Below are 14,969 nucleotides of genomic sequence, written 5' to 3'. Positions count from 1 at the left end.
TTCTTTGTAAGATTAGCAGAAAAAGAATGTTACTAAATGGTCATAATAAGTGCTTAAAAAATGCAACAAATCTATAATCAAGTACATATGTTCATTATTCTTTTTGGCAATTCCTTTGTATCTAATTTGAACTCGGACTCATATTTTCCGCACAAATAATTTAGTTAAAAAGTATTAATTAAGAGAAGAAAAACAAATAAATTTAAAATAATATATAAAATTTCTTTCAATTTAATATTTTTAAAAAAAGTGTTCTACTTCTTGTTAATAAAACTCATAAATAAATAATTAAAAAAAAATGGTGAAGGAATCTTTTTTGAGGGTTTTGATAAAGGGATCAAGACTTAAGAGGGACACGTCACTTTATTTACTCGATTCTTTATCTGTTGATCCAAATCCAAATCTAAATCCAAAACTTATTAATCAATAATCATAATGAATATATATTAAAAATAATATTTTTAGAATTAGGCGTTTATTAGGACCATATATTTATTACCACAAGATTTAAGCGGCACAAGTTATATTCCATTTTTGTTTGTTGAGCATCTTCTTTTCTTTCTTGCACTGAATTGAGTCCAATACATTTCTCCATTCTCAAGCTTTTATTTCAGTTTCTCACTCTCTCTCTCTTTCAATTACAAAGAAAATAAAGAAAGGGATGGTTGTTGTTTCAAGAGCGTGGAGCTGCAACGTTTCGATTCGTTTGGTTATGGTTCCTTCTTCGATCGGCGATTAGTCCTCTCACTCTCACTCGTTCCAACTCCAATGGCTTTCAACTCTTCGCTTCGTCTTCCTTCCTCTTCTCAATATTACTCACACGTAAACCTCGCTTTCTCTCCCTCTCTCTCTCTCTCTCTCTCTCTCTCTGTTTTTATTTTATTACATTTTTAGTTATTTTTGTTTATTTGCAGCTATTTGTATTATTGATCTTTAGTTATGAACCTAGCTGAGAGTTTCGCTTTCGGATATTCTTTCTTCTTTTGAGAAATTGATAATAAATCTGCATATTGATGTTATGTATGATATAGATAGATAGTGTTTTTGGATTCTTTAATGGTGGCTATATTATATATCATGTGAAAATCAATGGACTAATGAAAAACTATGAATCTTTATAGGGATATATGATTATTTAGTTTAAAATGCTGTTCTTGCATTTGTTACAAAAGCATTGAAAAATTCATGATTATATCGTAATTTCTTGTTTAGTTTTCTGATTTCATTTGATTTGCTTTTCTTTTTGGTTCAAGGATATTATGATTATTTTTGCTGATTAGACTTGTTATTTCACAAAATCATGAATTATGATGTTGCAATGGTTCTGTTTCCGTGTGCAGTTTTGCTCTGTTAGGTTCAAATACAGCAAGCTTCACAATGTTCATAGCCGAATAGATTTGGTGACAACCAAAAAGAGAAAATGTTGTATTAGGTCAATACTGAATGATAATAGACCAAGCATCAACGACTATGGAGCTGCTAAATCTGCAAGGCTGCTCCTTGAAAAGCTGTTTGAGCAAGCACAGAAGCTGGAACATCAGATGGCAACTGGGGTCACAGGCGAGTCTTACGGTGGTGAAGATGCTCAGCTAGCTTACAATCTTAGCATGCTTGAGTCGGATCTTCAGGCTGCACTCAGGGAATTGATAAAGAAGGAAGAGCATCTGCTGGAGATAGAGAGGATGGTTATTTTGGAGAGCACTGAGTTGAAACACACAAAGGAAGAGTTGGAGCAACAGGAGAGGGAAATTGCGGCTGCTCGCACCAAGTATGAGAAGCTGGAAGAGGAGATGAAGGAAGCTAAGACTAACTTGGTTTCTCAAGCAGGTCAGATGGAGGTACTGAAGCTCCTTCTCAGGGAGCGTGATCAAGAGGTTGCTACCATGAAGAGGGCACTGTCCTTGAAGGAGGCAGAAGTGGAGCAAATGAAGATTGACTTGGTGAAGAAGAGTGAAGAAGCAGCAACTTTTGATGCTGAGCTTAAACAGAAAGCTCAACTTTTGATTGAAACAAATGAGGTTATGAACAAACAAAAAATTGAGCTTCAAGAACTCCAGAAGGCTGTCCATGTAAAAGATCAGGAACTTCAGGTTTCGCTGACTCAGAGGAAGTCCGAAGAAGAAAAACTGAAGTCTGCCGAGGCTACCTTGGAGCAGCAGACAATGGAATGGTTGTTGGCACAGGAGGAACTTAAGCGGTTGGGAGAGGATGCTTCTAGACACGCGCAGGAGAGTAATGAGACTCTGGAAGATTTCAGAAGGGTGAAGAAGCTTCTCACTGATGTGAGGTCTGAATTGGTTTCTTCTCAGCAATCACTCGCATCTTCTAGAGGCAAAATGGAGGAACAAGAGCGGTTGTTGGAGCAGCAGCTGTCTGAACTTGCTGAACAAAGGGAAAATGTCATGTCATACATGGCAAGTTTGTACGATGCTCAAGTAGAAGTGGAAAATGAGCGAGGGAAACTTAGGATTGCAGAGGCCCGGAACAGAGAACTCGAACGGGATTTAACTATGGAAAAGGAGCTTGTGGAGAAGTTACAAGAGGAGCTGAAGAAAGAGGGAACAACTTTGGAGCAGGCAGTTAGAGAAGTTTCTTTCCTTAAACAAGAATTAGAGAAAAAAAGTACTGAGTTTAATGAAACAACTGCCATTCTTCATGCTAAAGAAACGGAGCTCGTTGATGCTAAGATGGAAATCCAGCATTTCAAATCTGAAAAGGCTTCTCTTCAGGCTATCTTGGAGGAGAAAGACTTGGAACTTTCCAATGCTAGGAAGACGTTGGCAGAAGTAAACAATGAAATCTCTGATCTCAAGCTGCACTTGAGGGACAAAGAAGAACAACTTATTGAAGCAACCTGTTCACTGAAGGAGAAAGATGAGCGTGTTAAAACGATCGAGAACATATTATACGACACAAGCCTGAAAGCTTCCCAGGCTGAAACTGTAGTAGAACAAATCTTAGATGTTACAAACAAACTGGTTGCTTCCATAAAGGATGAAGATATTAACTCATCAAGAGCACTACATGAAGAGGGCAGTGAACTACTTGAGCAACTAATCAAGGAACCGGATAATGAAGTGAGGTGGCAGCAAAAACGGCTTGAGAGTGAGCTTCAGTTAACCAAAGACAACTTAAAAGCAAAGGAGATGGAGGTTCTGGCCGCACACAGGGCTCTAACAATAAAAGATGAGGAGCTTAAAATGACACTTGCAAGGTTGGATGCAAAGGAGGAAGAGTTAAAGAAAGTAAGGGAAGAGTTAACCGAAGACACAAATGATCTCAAAAGGCGGTACGCCTTGACGCAGGAGAAAATTGGTGAGAAAAGCATGGAAGATTTGGCAGTTGAGAGACTTCAGCTGGAAGCAGCTCAGTCGGAAGTTGAAGCTGCCACTAGCGCTATACATGAACTCACAGAAATGAGACGACAACTATTGACTAAGGCTATCAGTATTTACCAAAAGCCTGATTCGATGACCGACATGAACAACACCTGTTTTGCTGAGGTAAAAGAAGGAATTGCTACACTCTCAGCTATGACTGATCAACTTGTGAGGGAGGTAGGTATTGTTTCTGCAAAATAAAAAGAGGTAATGAAAGAACATGAAGGAGGTTAAGGAGTACTTTTGTATATTGTTTTGCCTTTGTGGCCCAAAAAGCCATGCCAAGGTTTACTTTTTTCTCTTTGGTGGATCATACTGTATTCTCTTGTTTTGCCCATAATATGTACAGATATCAAATATGTTTGTTGTTCAGTTGTGGAGGTGGAAGCTTATTTTTGTTGTTCGAGTTTGCATTCAGACTTATCTGTTAAACTTGTTTTTAGCCAAACATAAATGGGATGGAGAGGTTTTTTGTTGCTGCTTTCCTCCATCTTCTGTTCTGAATCGAATATTATCACTCATAAATTGCAGTCTCACTTTCAGTAGAGTATATAGGCTGAATACCAAATATTTAATTCCCGCTCCGTTCTAAAATACATTATCAACACTAAATTTATAAAGCAACGTATTTTATAGCCAAGAGTACATGACATGCTTGCAATCATTGGCCATTGTTAAGATTTAAATGCACGTTTGAGAATGATAAGAGGTAACATGTTTCATTTTAAGAAATGCAAGGGTTATTATTACGATGTCGTTTATAAATACAAAAATATTAGATGTATTGTTACATAAATATCACGATTAAATCTCACTGCATTTCAGAAAATACTATTGTAATTGGTCCCAAAAATTTTTGTTTCAAGGAAAGCATTATCAATGTATAGATTGAAGAGCACACCTGGGGTCGGTTCATTATTTTAAAAGCTCCAATTCAATTTTCCTTCGATGGAGCAATTTTACACCACACGACGCATACAATTAAAAATTCAATAGGGAAAGTACAAAAGTACCCAAATAAATAAAAAAAGAAACAAAAGCCATTTTCTGGGTTCCTTACTTCCTTATCCTAGCTTAATGTAGAACGTAGAATAGTTTACAATAATCAGAACTAGGTCAAGGAGCTGATGAGGATCATTTATCCGTATTCATATACCATAATTCACTAGTAAATCCGTATTTGCAGCTTCAGAACCACAAAATTTATGACATTTTTTAGCCGTCACAAATTTTTTGATGCCATAATCAACATATTCCTGCAGCTCCCTCACCTTTGAACTAAAGCTTGTCCCGGATGCAGATCTCATAATACTCAATTCAGACCACGACATATTTTCCAACACTTTGCATTATCATAAATCAATAGAAATTGATATCAAGCAACAATCATAAGAAATGTGCCATTGCCACCCTTACAAACTTTTCTAACCTAAAACAAGCACATATTCAGTTTTCTTTTTGATAGCATGCATCATCCAAAAGCATCTGCATGGAAACATATGTACAATGTCTAGGTAATCCAAGTGAAGGATATGTACATTTTCTACTTTCATATTTAACCTAATTGCTATTTTTGCATAATTACAATCTTCATTTTTTTTTTCATAGGATGGAATAAAAGCTGATGGAATTCATTGATTCATTCTGAAATATAGTCGTTAGTAATCCAACCGTATTGAGATTGCATGGTAAACTACCGAGCTGTGGGAGTGGAACCGCCACCTTCTTTGAAGAGAATGTTGGCAACCGAAGGAACCCAAGTTGGGTTGCCAGGATTCATAATAGCAGTGGAAGATCTCCTTGTAGAATTGTTAGCATTTTGACCATCAACTTCACTTTCTATTGCATTGACTTTCTTCATGCTCCTCCCAACCTTCTTTCCAACAAACATGCCAAATTTCAAAGCTGTGAATATGCCGAACGCAATTAGAACAGGCCTAATTGCCCAATGATGATCCTCTACATGTTGATACTTCTCTATCATTCCGGGACAAGTCTTGAAATCAACAATTTCAACCTCAGAAGGATCAGCCAAGAAGGTTCTTGATTCGTTACCAAGAGGCAGCAGCCCTGGGAACTTGACGACCAAACACCCGTTTGGTAGGATCCATGAAATTTTGCCAGTAGCCCAGGTCCCTCTCCGTTTACGCCATTCAAATCGAGGACTCAAGACATTCTCTTTCAGCCTAACAAACTGGCCAACACAGTATGATTTAGCCATTTCGAGCTGCGAAGAATTTCCCTTCCAAAGGGTCTGCAAACCAATAAATCCCACAGTCATTCTACCTTCACGGTCAATGTGATGTAAGATGCCAACTGGTGAGTGTTTCTCGCTTTCATCCTTCAATCGAACCCAATCGCCAGCCGCAAGGCCAAATGTGACACGTTCAAGAGTTGACGCATGAACTCTTATTGGGTCATGAATTCCATGGACCCTCACAAGAACAAATCCATTATCTGGATTACGTTCTAGGCCAACAACAGTTCCACCCGGGACATCCATATTTTGAGATGTGCATGAATTGGAAGACTTCCTGGATCGCACCATATCATGCACTTGAAGAGGATCCTTTGAGAGAAACCACTCTGTGTAGCCAGTGCTACTTGATTTTGCAGTAGCTTTCACATTTCCAAGATATCTCCATCCTCCATCATTTGCCAGTTCATCAAGTGCGCTGCAAAGCATGCAGTAAAGTTAAGGACTGAATGATTTTGAATATCATATACTTCTTTTCTTCAAGATAATTAGAAAATTAAATGCTTAGTCACACACAATTTCATGATTTTCTCAAAGATTATTTGTTCAATTTTTCCAGGTTCAGAAGTGATCATGGATGAGTGGAAGCAAAGTGCAGAGCACTTACACTGTTTCTCAATTAATTAGCTACCCGTGTTAAATGTTCAGTTACCTTGATTTATACTTAATAGTTAGCTAAATCCAACAAAACGGTAACTTTTGTGAAAGCTAACAAAAAGCTGCACCGCTGCATGGTCAGAACTATGATTTTTTTAAAAAAACACATTGAAAAAGAAATTAAAGGATACAAACCTTTTGAAGACACGCTGAATATCTTTCATCAGTGGGCGATTCCTCAAATCATACTCAAAGCATCCATTGAGGAGATTCTCAATTGAAGAAGGAAGGCCACTTGGAACAAGGGGTTTTTCATGCTTTTCGACAACTGAGTTGTAAACTACACTAACAGGACATCCATACCAAGGTTGATTACCAGTCAACATTTCAACAATGGTGCAGCCGAATCCCCACGAGTCTGTTTCAAAGGATATAGGGCCTCTGATCTCTGGTTCCCATTGCTCTGGAGCCATGTAATTTGCAGTTCCAAGCCTCTGAGCCATATCTGAGCTTAGACACGAGGAGCCAAGCAAGAGGTTGGGAATGCCAACATCTCCCAAAATCGCTTGATCATTGTCATCAAGAAGAACATTAAATGGTTTAAGGTTGAGAATAAGGATCCCTTTAGAGTGAAGTTCCAAAACACCTTGAGCCAGATTGATCCCATACCTGCAAACAGTAAAATGGTCTTAGTTTCGACCAGTCCCCACCCCTGTTGCCATATATATATACACACACACACACACACATAAAGATGGGACTGTTTTGGGTTTGTGTCTGCTTTTGTTTCCCATTTTAACCTTTATAAATCTACTCGACAAATATAATTGGGTTAAACATATAATGAGAGCAAACTACCCATTGTGTGTAAGCATATACATCTTTGTTAACCCATATTCTCTAAAATGTTTTCACATTTTTTATTCTATTTACATATCATCTTATCGCTCTAAGCATCACTCAATTACTTATTATTTCGAAAAGTTTACAAATACAAGAGTTTGATCAAATGAGACAATGTAAAGTTTACACCATTCGTGTGTTAATTAAACTCTTTAATCTTCACACTAAAAATAGGTATATTGAGTCACTAGTAACGTGAAAGATAAAGCAATGATAATTCACTAAATAAACCAATATTACCTTAAAACATCTTTCAACGAAACCCGTCCTTCTCTAAGTCTAGCCATCTTGTCACCAACTGAACCCTCATACAAATTCATAATGATGCATATCTGCGAACATAAACAAACATGTAAACTAGATAGAGATCAAACAGAAAGTTAAAACTCAGCTATGTTGTTGAACTAAATTGCACAGTGCCACAGTCCAACTCTAACCCTTCCATTTATGATTGAAATTCCATGTAGCCAGCAAACACTAGCAACTCCTTGGCACATAGAATATAATTCATTGAACTTCTCTAATATAATCTTTGTATTATCCTCTCTGATTGGATATAACATCTTAGCAGCAACTTCATGGTACTCATCATAATCTTCAGTGGAATGATGATGAGTTGCTAGCCATAGATCCCCAAAGGGTCCCCGACCAATCCTGTGTCTGAGTTTCAATCTTTCAGGTTCTATCCAGGGACTTGTGCCCCTGGAAACAGTTCCCGGAATGTCAGAATCACCTTCCAAGAGATCATAGTCAAATGAAGCACCAGGTGGAGTGGAAATGACTTCTCTAGCCATTCCTGAATCTGAAGTTGCAACATTCATAAATTAACTTAGCAAAATGTACAAATCCAACTACAATTATTCAAATGTGCACGCATATATGACAATTGGTTGTTGGTCAACACTGTAAAAACACAATAATTAAAAGGAAAAAAAAACCAAGAATGCCATAATGATGATAACTTTCTCCTCTCAACAATAAACCAAACAAGTAGGCATGTCGACGAATTTAAATTACTATTAATGATGTAATGGTTTTCAAGGAATAACAATCTACCCACTGCATATGGTGTCGAAGGTTCGTTCATTAGACAGAGTCAACAAACACAGATTTGTTGAACATCTGTAAATATTTGGCTCATACCTTGTGAAAACCACACCCAAAAGTAAACCCAACACTGGAATCCCATAACTTCAATTCTAACACAACTCTTAAAAATGGCACCACAAATGAACCTTTTACTGTGTTATTGCATAAACAACAACCAAATATTTCGTGATCCATAAATAATACTCCAGGTTTAAGAAAATATAATATTTGACGAACAAAACATAACCCCCCCCCCCCTCTTTTTGTTCCTCCTCCTCCCATGAACATTCAATTAACTTTTGATTTTGAATGTTCTGCATTTTGTATGGTTTAAAGTCAAGCCCATATCAGAATCAATTCCAGTCTTTTTTTTTTCCCAGATCCACCTCCAGATAAAAGAAAACTTTTCCTTTGTATTAGATATAAATAATGTTACATCAAAATCAATTCTAAACTAAATCAATTTTGCTAGAATTGATTCTACTAAACCGCAGACACACTTTAGAAACATTATGATAATACTAATATCTACCATAATTCACTCAATTGCACAAATTTCTGATCAACAAACATAGGGATATAATGAACTGAAAATAATAAAGAATCCCACAAATTACAGTGATAAACAAGTCAACACACGCATGCACACAAGTAAGTAACCAACATCAGCTCATGCAAACTCTTCTTTATCTTCTTAGAACCAAAAAGAAGAATAAAAAACTGAAAACAAAAACATGTAACTTTATCCACTTCTTCGTAATTTGATTTTAGTTTCAACCGGTTTGACAAATTGAAGAACCAAACCGAAGTTCAAAACAAATAAATAACAAAATTGCACAGCAACACAGCAAAACCAGAAGCATACCAAACCGAAGCAGAAAACGAAAGAGAAAAGAAGAAAATTGGGAAAGAAAATAGGAGTGTAAGCCGAAGCAGTAAGTGTGAGTGAGAAAAGGAGTAACAAACCAAAAGCTACAGCGAAGAGAATTGAAATTTCAACAGAGATTAACAAAAAGAGTTGCTTTTATTGTGGAAGAAACAAAAGGACCTTATTTATTTCTCGGCGTATGAATCTCTCAGAAAATTATACCAGAACTGAAACGAGGAAATGGAGGAATGCAGTTTCAAAGAGAGAAACATGAACTGAACTGAGATGAAAGTGAAAAGTAGGAATTAAATACCTAAAATGGTCAATTTCTTTGGGTAAATTAATTTTTAACAAAAAAATATATATATTTTTTAAATATTAGAGAAATTCTTTTTTAATAAAAGATACATTAATATCTAATTTTTTAATTTAAGACAAATAAATCTATCAATCAAGCTATTCTTAACTTTTCTTTTCTTTTCTTTTTTATGAATAAATCACCTTTTTTTTATCAAAATATATTTGAGAAGATCAGAAGAATTTATATTTTATTCCATCCTATTACACTATCAAACACAATTTTATTATTAATATTTTAATAACAACTATAAGATTTTTTTTATATTGTTAATTGAAAAGTAATCTAAAAACATAATTAACTAATAAAATCATCTTATTTCTATACTAATATTAGAAGTATTTGATACACTAATAGTTTTTTTTGTATTTTATTTTAGAGTATATATCCATTTTGGTCCTCAAAGAATTTTAGACTAGACACTTTAATTTCTAACTAAAATTAATTACTCGATTGGTCCCTAACAATTAATTCCGTCAGTCACTTAGGTTCTTTACTTCGTTAATTCTAACGGAGGACAAAATAGTCCCTGACAATTCTAACAGGGGACAAAATGGTCCCTGATCTCCTCTATTCGGAAACGACACTGTTCTCTCCCAATTTCCATCATATCTCGCATAACACTAACAGTCTAACACTATAACTTCAAACTACACAATGCACACTCTATAAATTTAATGTTCACAAGAAAAAAAATCCTCCACGATTGAGTTGCTGATGTGGTTTGTAATTTTAGAAAGATTGAATACTAGAGATAGATTATGTAAATTTAAGATTGTACCAGAAGCGGAATCCTTTTGTGTCTTATGTAAGGATAGATTGGAAACGGTACATCACTTGTTTTTTCATGTGATCGTATATGTAACTTGTGGGGATCAATCTTGGTGGATTGGAGTGTGATTTGGGTTTGGCCAGGAACCACCAAAGAATGCTTTGAGGTGTGGATGGATAGAAAGATAAGGAAAGATATGAAGGAAGTGTGGATGGTGTTATTTTTTTCTGTAGTATGGTGCACATGGAAATGTAAAAATAACATTGTCTTTAATAATGGAGTGTTGGTATTAGAGAAGTTAAAGGAGAAAGTCGTAGAATACACAAATCCATGGTGTCAAGATTAACAATATAGGAGTAATTGATGTACTTATGAGTGCAAATATCAAGTTTAAGGTGAATAAGAAGACATATGAAGTTGATCTATGATGCATGATTTACTGATCTATGAAAAAGGCCAATAATTCTGCAGAGTAAAAGTTGAAAGGAGAATGATCATGATTTGATGTTGTATAACTGATCGGGTTCATCTTGAAGTGTCTTTGGAGGAGCTAAAATTATTATATTCTTTTGCTCCTAGTTTGTTGTTTTATGCTAGTTTTTATATTTTCTTTGTAGTTATTGCTCTGTTTTTGTTGCTGTTTTTTGGAACTATGCCCACTTTGTTTGAAATTGGGTGAAAATGTAATTATCTAAAAAAAAGAAAAAAAATCTTCAACTTATTCTCAACCAATTCATACTCAGAAAACTAATGCCTATGTCTCTCAACTAGTTGTCGTCTTCGATGGATCCCATGAATCCAGACAGCAAGTCATTTGTTAAGACTCCGAAAAATAAGGAATGAAGCACTCGGTATCTATTTCAAATGAGAATTTGCATATGATGTCGAAGGAGAATCTTCTCGTGATGTCCTAATGTCCTACAATCTATATTGCTTGCCGGAGAGTGGAGAAAGGCATGCCCTTGAAGTAGTTGTGGAACTTGGTCTTGAGGATGTCATGGATGTTGTCGGGGTTGGAGGTGATGTTATCAAAGACGTGGAAGTGAATACTTTTGGTAGGTGAAATACAGAGGAGGTGGATGTACTAGTCACAATGATTTAGGAAGTGTGTGGTTCATGACATGTTGAGCTAGGTGCGATACGTGTGACAATTACACAATGGCTTAATCTTGGAGTTAAAGAGGAGGAAGGAAAAGATAGAAAAGAAAAATGTGAAGGTGAAGAAAGAGAGTATGAATGTTAGTGTTATGCGAGATATGATAAAATTGGGGAAGAACGATATCGTTTTCGAATAAAGAGGTCAGAGATCATTTTGTTCCTTGTTAGAATTGTCAGGGATCATTTTGTCCCATGTTAGAGTTTTCAGGAACCATTTTGTATTCTGTTAGAGTTGACGGAACCAAGGACCTAAGTGAATGACGGAATTAATTGTTAGGGACCAATTGAGTAATTAATTTTAGTTGGAAACTAAAACGTCTGATTTAAAATTATTTGAGAACCAAAATGGGTATATACTCTTTATTTTATTACATATTATGTTCTAAAATTTTAGAGAGTTATATATATATATATTTTTTTTTTTATTTTATAAAAAATTGCCGACCAAAATTTTGTCAATGATAATTTTAGAGTTTACTCAAAAAAATACAAAGAGCAAAAACATTATTTTCAGTGGAAAAATGTATATACAATATTAAAAATAATTTGTTTTCATTCATATTTTTACAAAATAATAATAATAATGATAATAAAAATTTAATTTTTGAATATTTTAATATAAATATATTTATTATTATATTAATTCTAAATTACAAAAGCATTGCATTTTTATTTCCATTTATTCTTACCAAAATAACCATTCTAAAATATTTTATATTTTATTTTTAAAAATATTATAAATGTATCAAAATTAATCTTGTAAAAAAATGTGGTAGATGAAAAATTTTACTTATTATACAAAGATTTTTGTAATATAAATATTACTTTCCTTTTTCACTAAAAAAATTGAAGAAAAGCAAGAGAAGATTTTTGGTTGAGGAAAAAAAGGAGGATAAAGTGGTAATTATGGTTGCGGGACCCACATAGACGTTGACGCAGAAATGCGGTGGAGTGTTCAATTAGTCCGTTACAAATTACAAAGCTACACGCTTCCTTCTATGACTCTCCGATTCTAACGCCATTGCTCTATTTGCTACTTTCTCATCTTCACTTCAACGATCTTCGTAAACTACAAGTCTCAGGTCTTGTTAATATTTTGGCGCCATTCTTAATCTTCATTAGATCTATAATTTGCAAGAGCATCCATCGTCATCGATTATTTGATCTATAATTCTCAATCAATTAATTGGTTGGTGGGATGAAAATAATTGATTTGTATATATTTATATTTTAATATATATTGTATACCAATCATTAAGGTATATACTTTGTTGAGTTCGAATTTTAATTTATTAAATGATACTGTAAATTCTTATGTATTCATTATAATTTATAAACTATTGGACATATAATTATGAGGAAAAGGAAAATAGCCTTGTGTTAAGGAAATAAATAGGCATGCACTATGAGATGAACTTGTATTCAAAGTCTAACACAAATTCATACCAAAAATAAATAAATAAATAAATAAAACATGTCAGATCTCTGTTAGATAAGTCATAAATATTGAGGTCAAATAATTTAAATGAAGTTAGATGCATTTGGATAGTACAACTTGATCTTTCATATTTAGAACATCAACCATCCTTTTTATTTTGGCTTCATGCAATCATGCTCACTAGAATAAATAATGTTGATTGGACAAGATGATATACATTAATATAGTTGGTTAGAGTTAAGTTTACTGTGGTCTCTAAAATTAGTAAGTTACACTAATTTAATTTTTGAAATCTCAATTATTATAATTTGGTTTCTTAAATTTAAAAAAGTATACTATGTTAATCTCTTATGTATTTTTTGTTACGGAAACTCAACACTATTAGTAACATGGCCTAACTCTTGCTAAGTTTGATATATTAACAGCATGCTGAACTGTATTAAAAATATAATTGCATTGATTTGGTCTTTTTTTTCCTTTTATAACCTAAACCACAAAATTTTATTTCCAATCTTCTTCTTCATCATCTTCTTCTACTTCTTCTTTTCGTTGTTCTTCTTTTCTATTGTGTATCGTTGCAGGTTTAGGATTATGATTTTAGGTGGTAGTCAAAATTTCATGCACTCAACCACCAAGACTCCAAGTCAAAGAGGATTTTGAGAGTATCAAAACCCTCTACTACTTCCGGTAATGACACAACATGCTCAAGATAAATATCAATAAAGTCATCATTTTTCTTATTCATAAAGTATATCTCCTTTAATTTATTATCAGAATTTCCTTAAATCAACATCTAAATTTCTCTCGAGAATATGCCATCAACATTCTTTAATCTTATCATAATCAAAGTAAATATTAATGAGGCAATTTTTACTGTGTTTTACCCATAATTTTTTTTTTTTGTGAAGCTAAGTGAAAAAAGAGAAGATGAAATAATCAAAAGGGAGGGATATAACGTTTTAATATGAAAAAGGTTTCAAAGATATAGTTGTAAACTTTATTTAGCGTCAAAATACATACGACATCGTCTATGTCCAGCATGGTAAGAATTAGGCCACGTTAATAACAACAATGAAATTTGCTGACGAAAAATATCCGAGAAACTAACGTGGTGCACATTTTTAAAATTGGGGATTAAATTATAACAATTAAGATCTCAAGAACTAAATCAGTATAATTCACCAATCTCAAAACCAAGTGGAGGTTAACACTAATTGGTTAATTAGAAAGAAGCATCATGTTCTTAACTTGGTAAACTTTCAATTGATGAAGCCAAGAAAAAAAAGCTAACATATTGTGATTTTTAGGAAGTAATGAAGCGGGGTTGATTTACCAATATTTATTTATTTTTTTATGATTTGATTAATAGGTATATTATATTTGATTCTCAAATACGACTTTACTAATAATTTGCTAGGAAGAATTATAAATAAATTACAATTTTTTGTCCTGTACAAATAATTTATGGAGAAAAAGAGAGAGCGCGTGATAAAAATGATATGAATTTAAAATAGTGTGTAAAAGTATCTTTTTGTATTTTAGCACACTAAATTATTTTAATTCTCACGACATTCTTTAAAAAATAAAGAGATTCATTTTAGTTAATTCTAAATAGATAAGATTTTGAAATTAAGAGTTTTAAATTTTTATCAATTCCAATGTTTTGAGTTCCAACATCCAAACACATCCATGATGTTTTTTTCCTCCAATATTCTTCAGCAAATCCTTTCTTATTAGCAGTGTGGTCTCTGATTGATGAACAACCATAACAACTTATAAGCGAAAGAAGAGGTCGTTGTTTGCCACGTTTACTTAAGCCTGTCTTACAAACAAACAGAAAAAATTCCAATACGTCACTCAGATACACAAAATGAAAATGTGTGCCTTAGCTTATGAGACTATTTTACCTGACCAATGACTATTGATTGAGAAATAGATAATCAAGTGATTATGGCATCAGGATCTCATCCAGCATGCTATATACATAGCTCTTGGAAAAGTATTTAACTAGATAAAGAAAGAGGGTTGTGAAAACTTTCTAGAGTTTATTTAGATCAGAGTCTCAGAGACTTGGGTACATCATTGGGATTTTGCTTGTGTTTGTGTGATTGTGTTAAGGGTTTGTCATATGAATAAATATTGCTAATTT

At 34.0% G+C, this 14,969-nt stretch overlaps 2 protein-coding genes across 4 annotated transcripts; one reads left to right on the top strand and one right to left on the bottom strand.

The window, feature by feature from the left end:
* The first annotated feature begins 357 nt into the window (after positions 1–357).
* On the top strand, positions 358–3,752 carry LOC112755716 (uncharacterized). The gene is made up of 2 exons (XM_025803980.2): positions 358–822; positions 1,341–3,752. Exons 1-2 carry the CDS (start codon positions 769–771, stop codon positions 3,579–3,581), a joined length of 2,295 nt encoding a protein of 764 aa, XP_025659765.1. The 5' UTR covers positions 358–768; the 3' UTR covers positions 3,582–3,752.
* Positions 3,753–4,710: 958 nt separating this feature from the next.
* LOC112755718 (protein KINASE OF THE OUTER CHLOROPLAST MEMBRANE 1) lies at positions 4,711–9,414 on the bottom strand. Of its 3 annotated transcripts, none has more exons than XM_025803981.2 (5): positions 9,275–9,414; positions 7,575–7,939; positions 7,378–7,469; positions 6,430–6,903; positions 4,711–6,055 (listed from the first exon to the last, which is right to left on the bottom strand). In XM_025803981.2, the coding sequence occupies exons 2-5, from the start codon at positions 7,929–7,931 to the stop codon at positions 5,074–5,076; spliced, it is 1,905 nt and encodes a 634-aa protein (XP_025659766.1). In that variant the 5' UTR covers positions 7,932–7,939; positions 9,275–9,414; the 3' UTR covers positions 4,711–5,073. The 3 variants fall into 3 exon arrangements, with proteins under 3 accessions (XP_025659766.1, XP_025659767.1, XP_072054499.1); XM_025803982.3 differs by having other exon boundaries at positions 9,193–9,381; XM_072198398.1 differs by lacking the exon at positions 9,275–9,414 and having other exon boundaries at positions 7,575–7,960.
* Between the last annotated feature and the right edge of the window lie 5,555 nt (positions 9,415–14,969).

Source organism: Arachis hypogaea, chromosome 6 (assembly GCF_003086295.3).
Source record: "Arachis hypogaea cultivar Tifrunner chromosome 6, arahy.Tifrunner.gnm2.J5K5, whole genome shotgun sequence".
NCBI lineage: Eukaryota > Viridiplantae > Streptophyta > Magnoliopsida > Fabales > Fabaceae > Arachis > Arachis hypogaea.
This window is presented reverse-complemented; position numbering and strand designations above follow the sequence as displayed.

Coding starts and splice junctions, on each gene's coding strand:
- LOC112755716 (XM_025803980.2), top strand. CDS start 769: ATGGCTTTCAACTCTTCGCTTCGTCTTCCTTCCTCTTCTCAATATTAC. Junction 823..1,340: donor CTTCTCAATATTACTCACAC/GTAAACCTCGCT, acceptor TTCCGTGTGCAG/TTTTGCTCTGTTAGGTTCAA.
- LOC112755718 (XM_072198398.1), bottom strand. CDS start 7,958: ATGAATGTTGCAACTTCAGATTCAGGAATGGCTAGAGAAGTCATTTCC. Junction 7,470..7,574: donor TTTCAATCATAAATGGAAGG/GTTAGAGTTGGA, acceptor TTATGTTCGCAG/ATATGCATCATTATGAATTT. Junction 6,056..6,429: donor ATTCAGCGTGTCTTCAAAAG/GTTTGTATCCTT, acceptor CATGCTTTGCAG/CGCACTTGATGAACTGGCAA.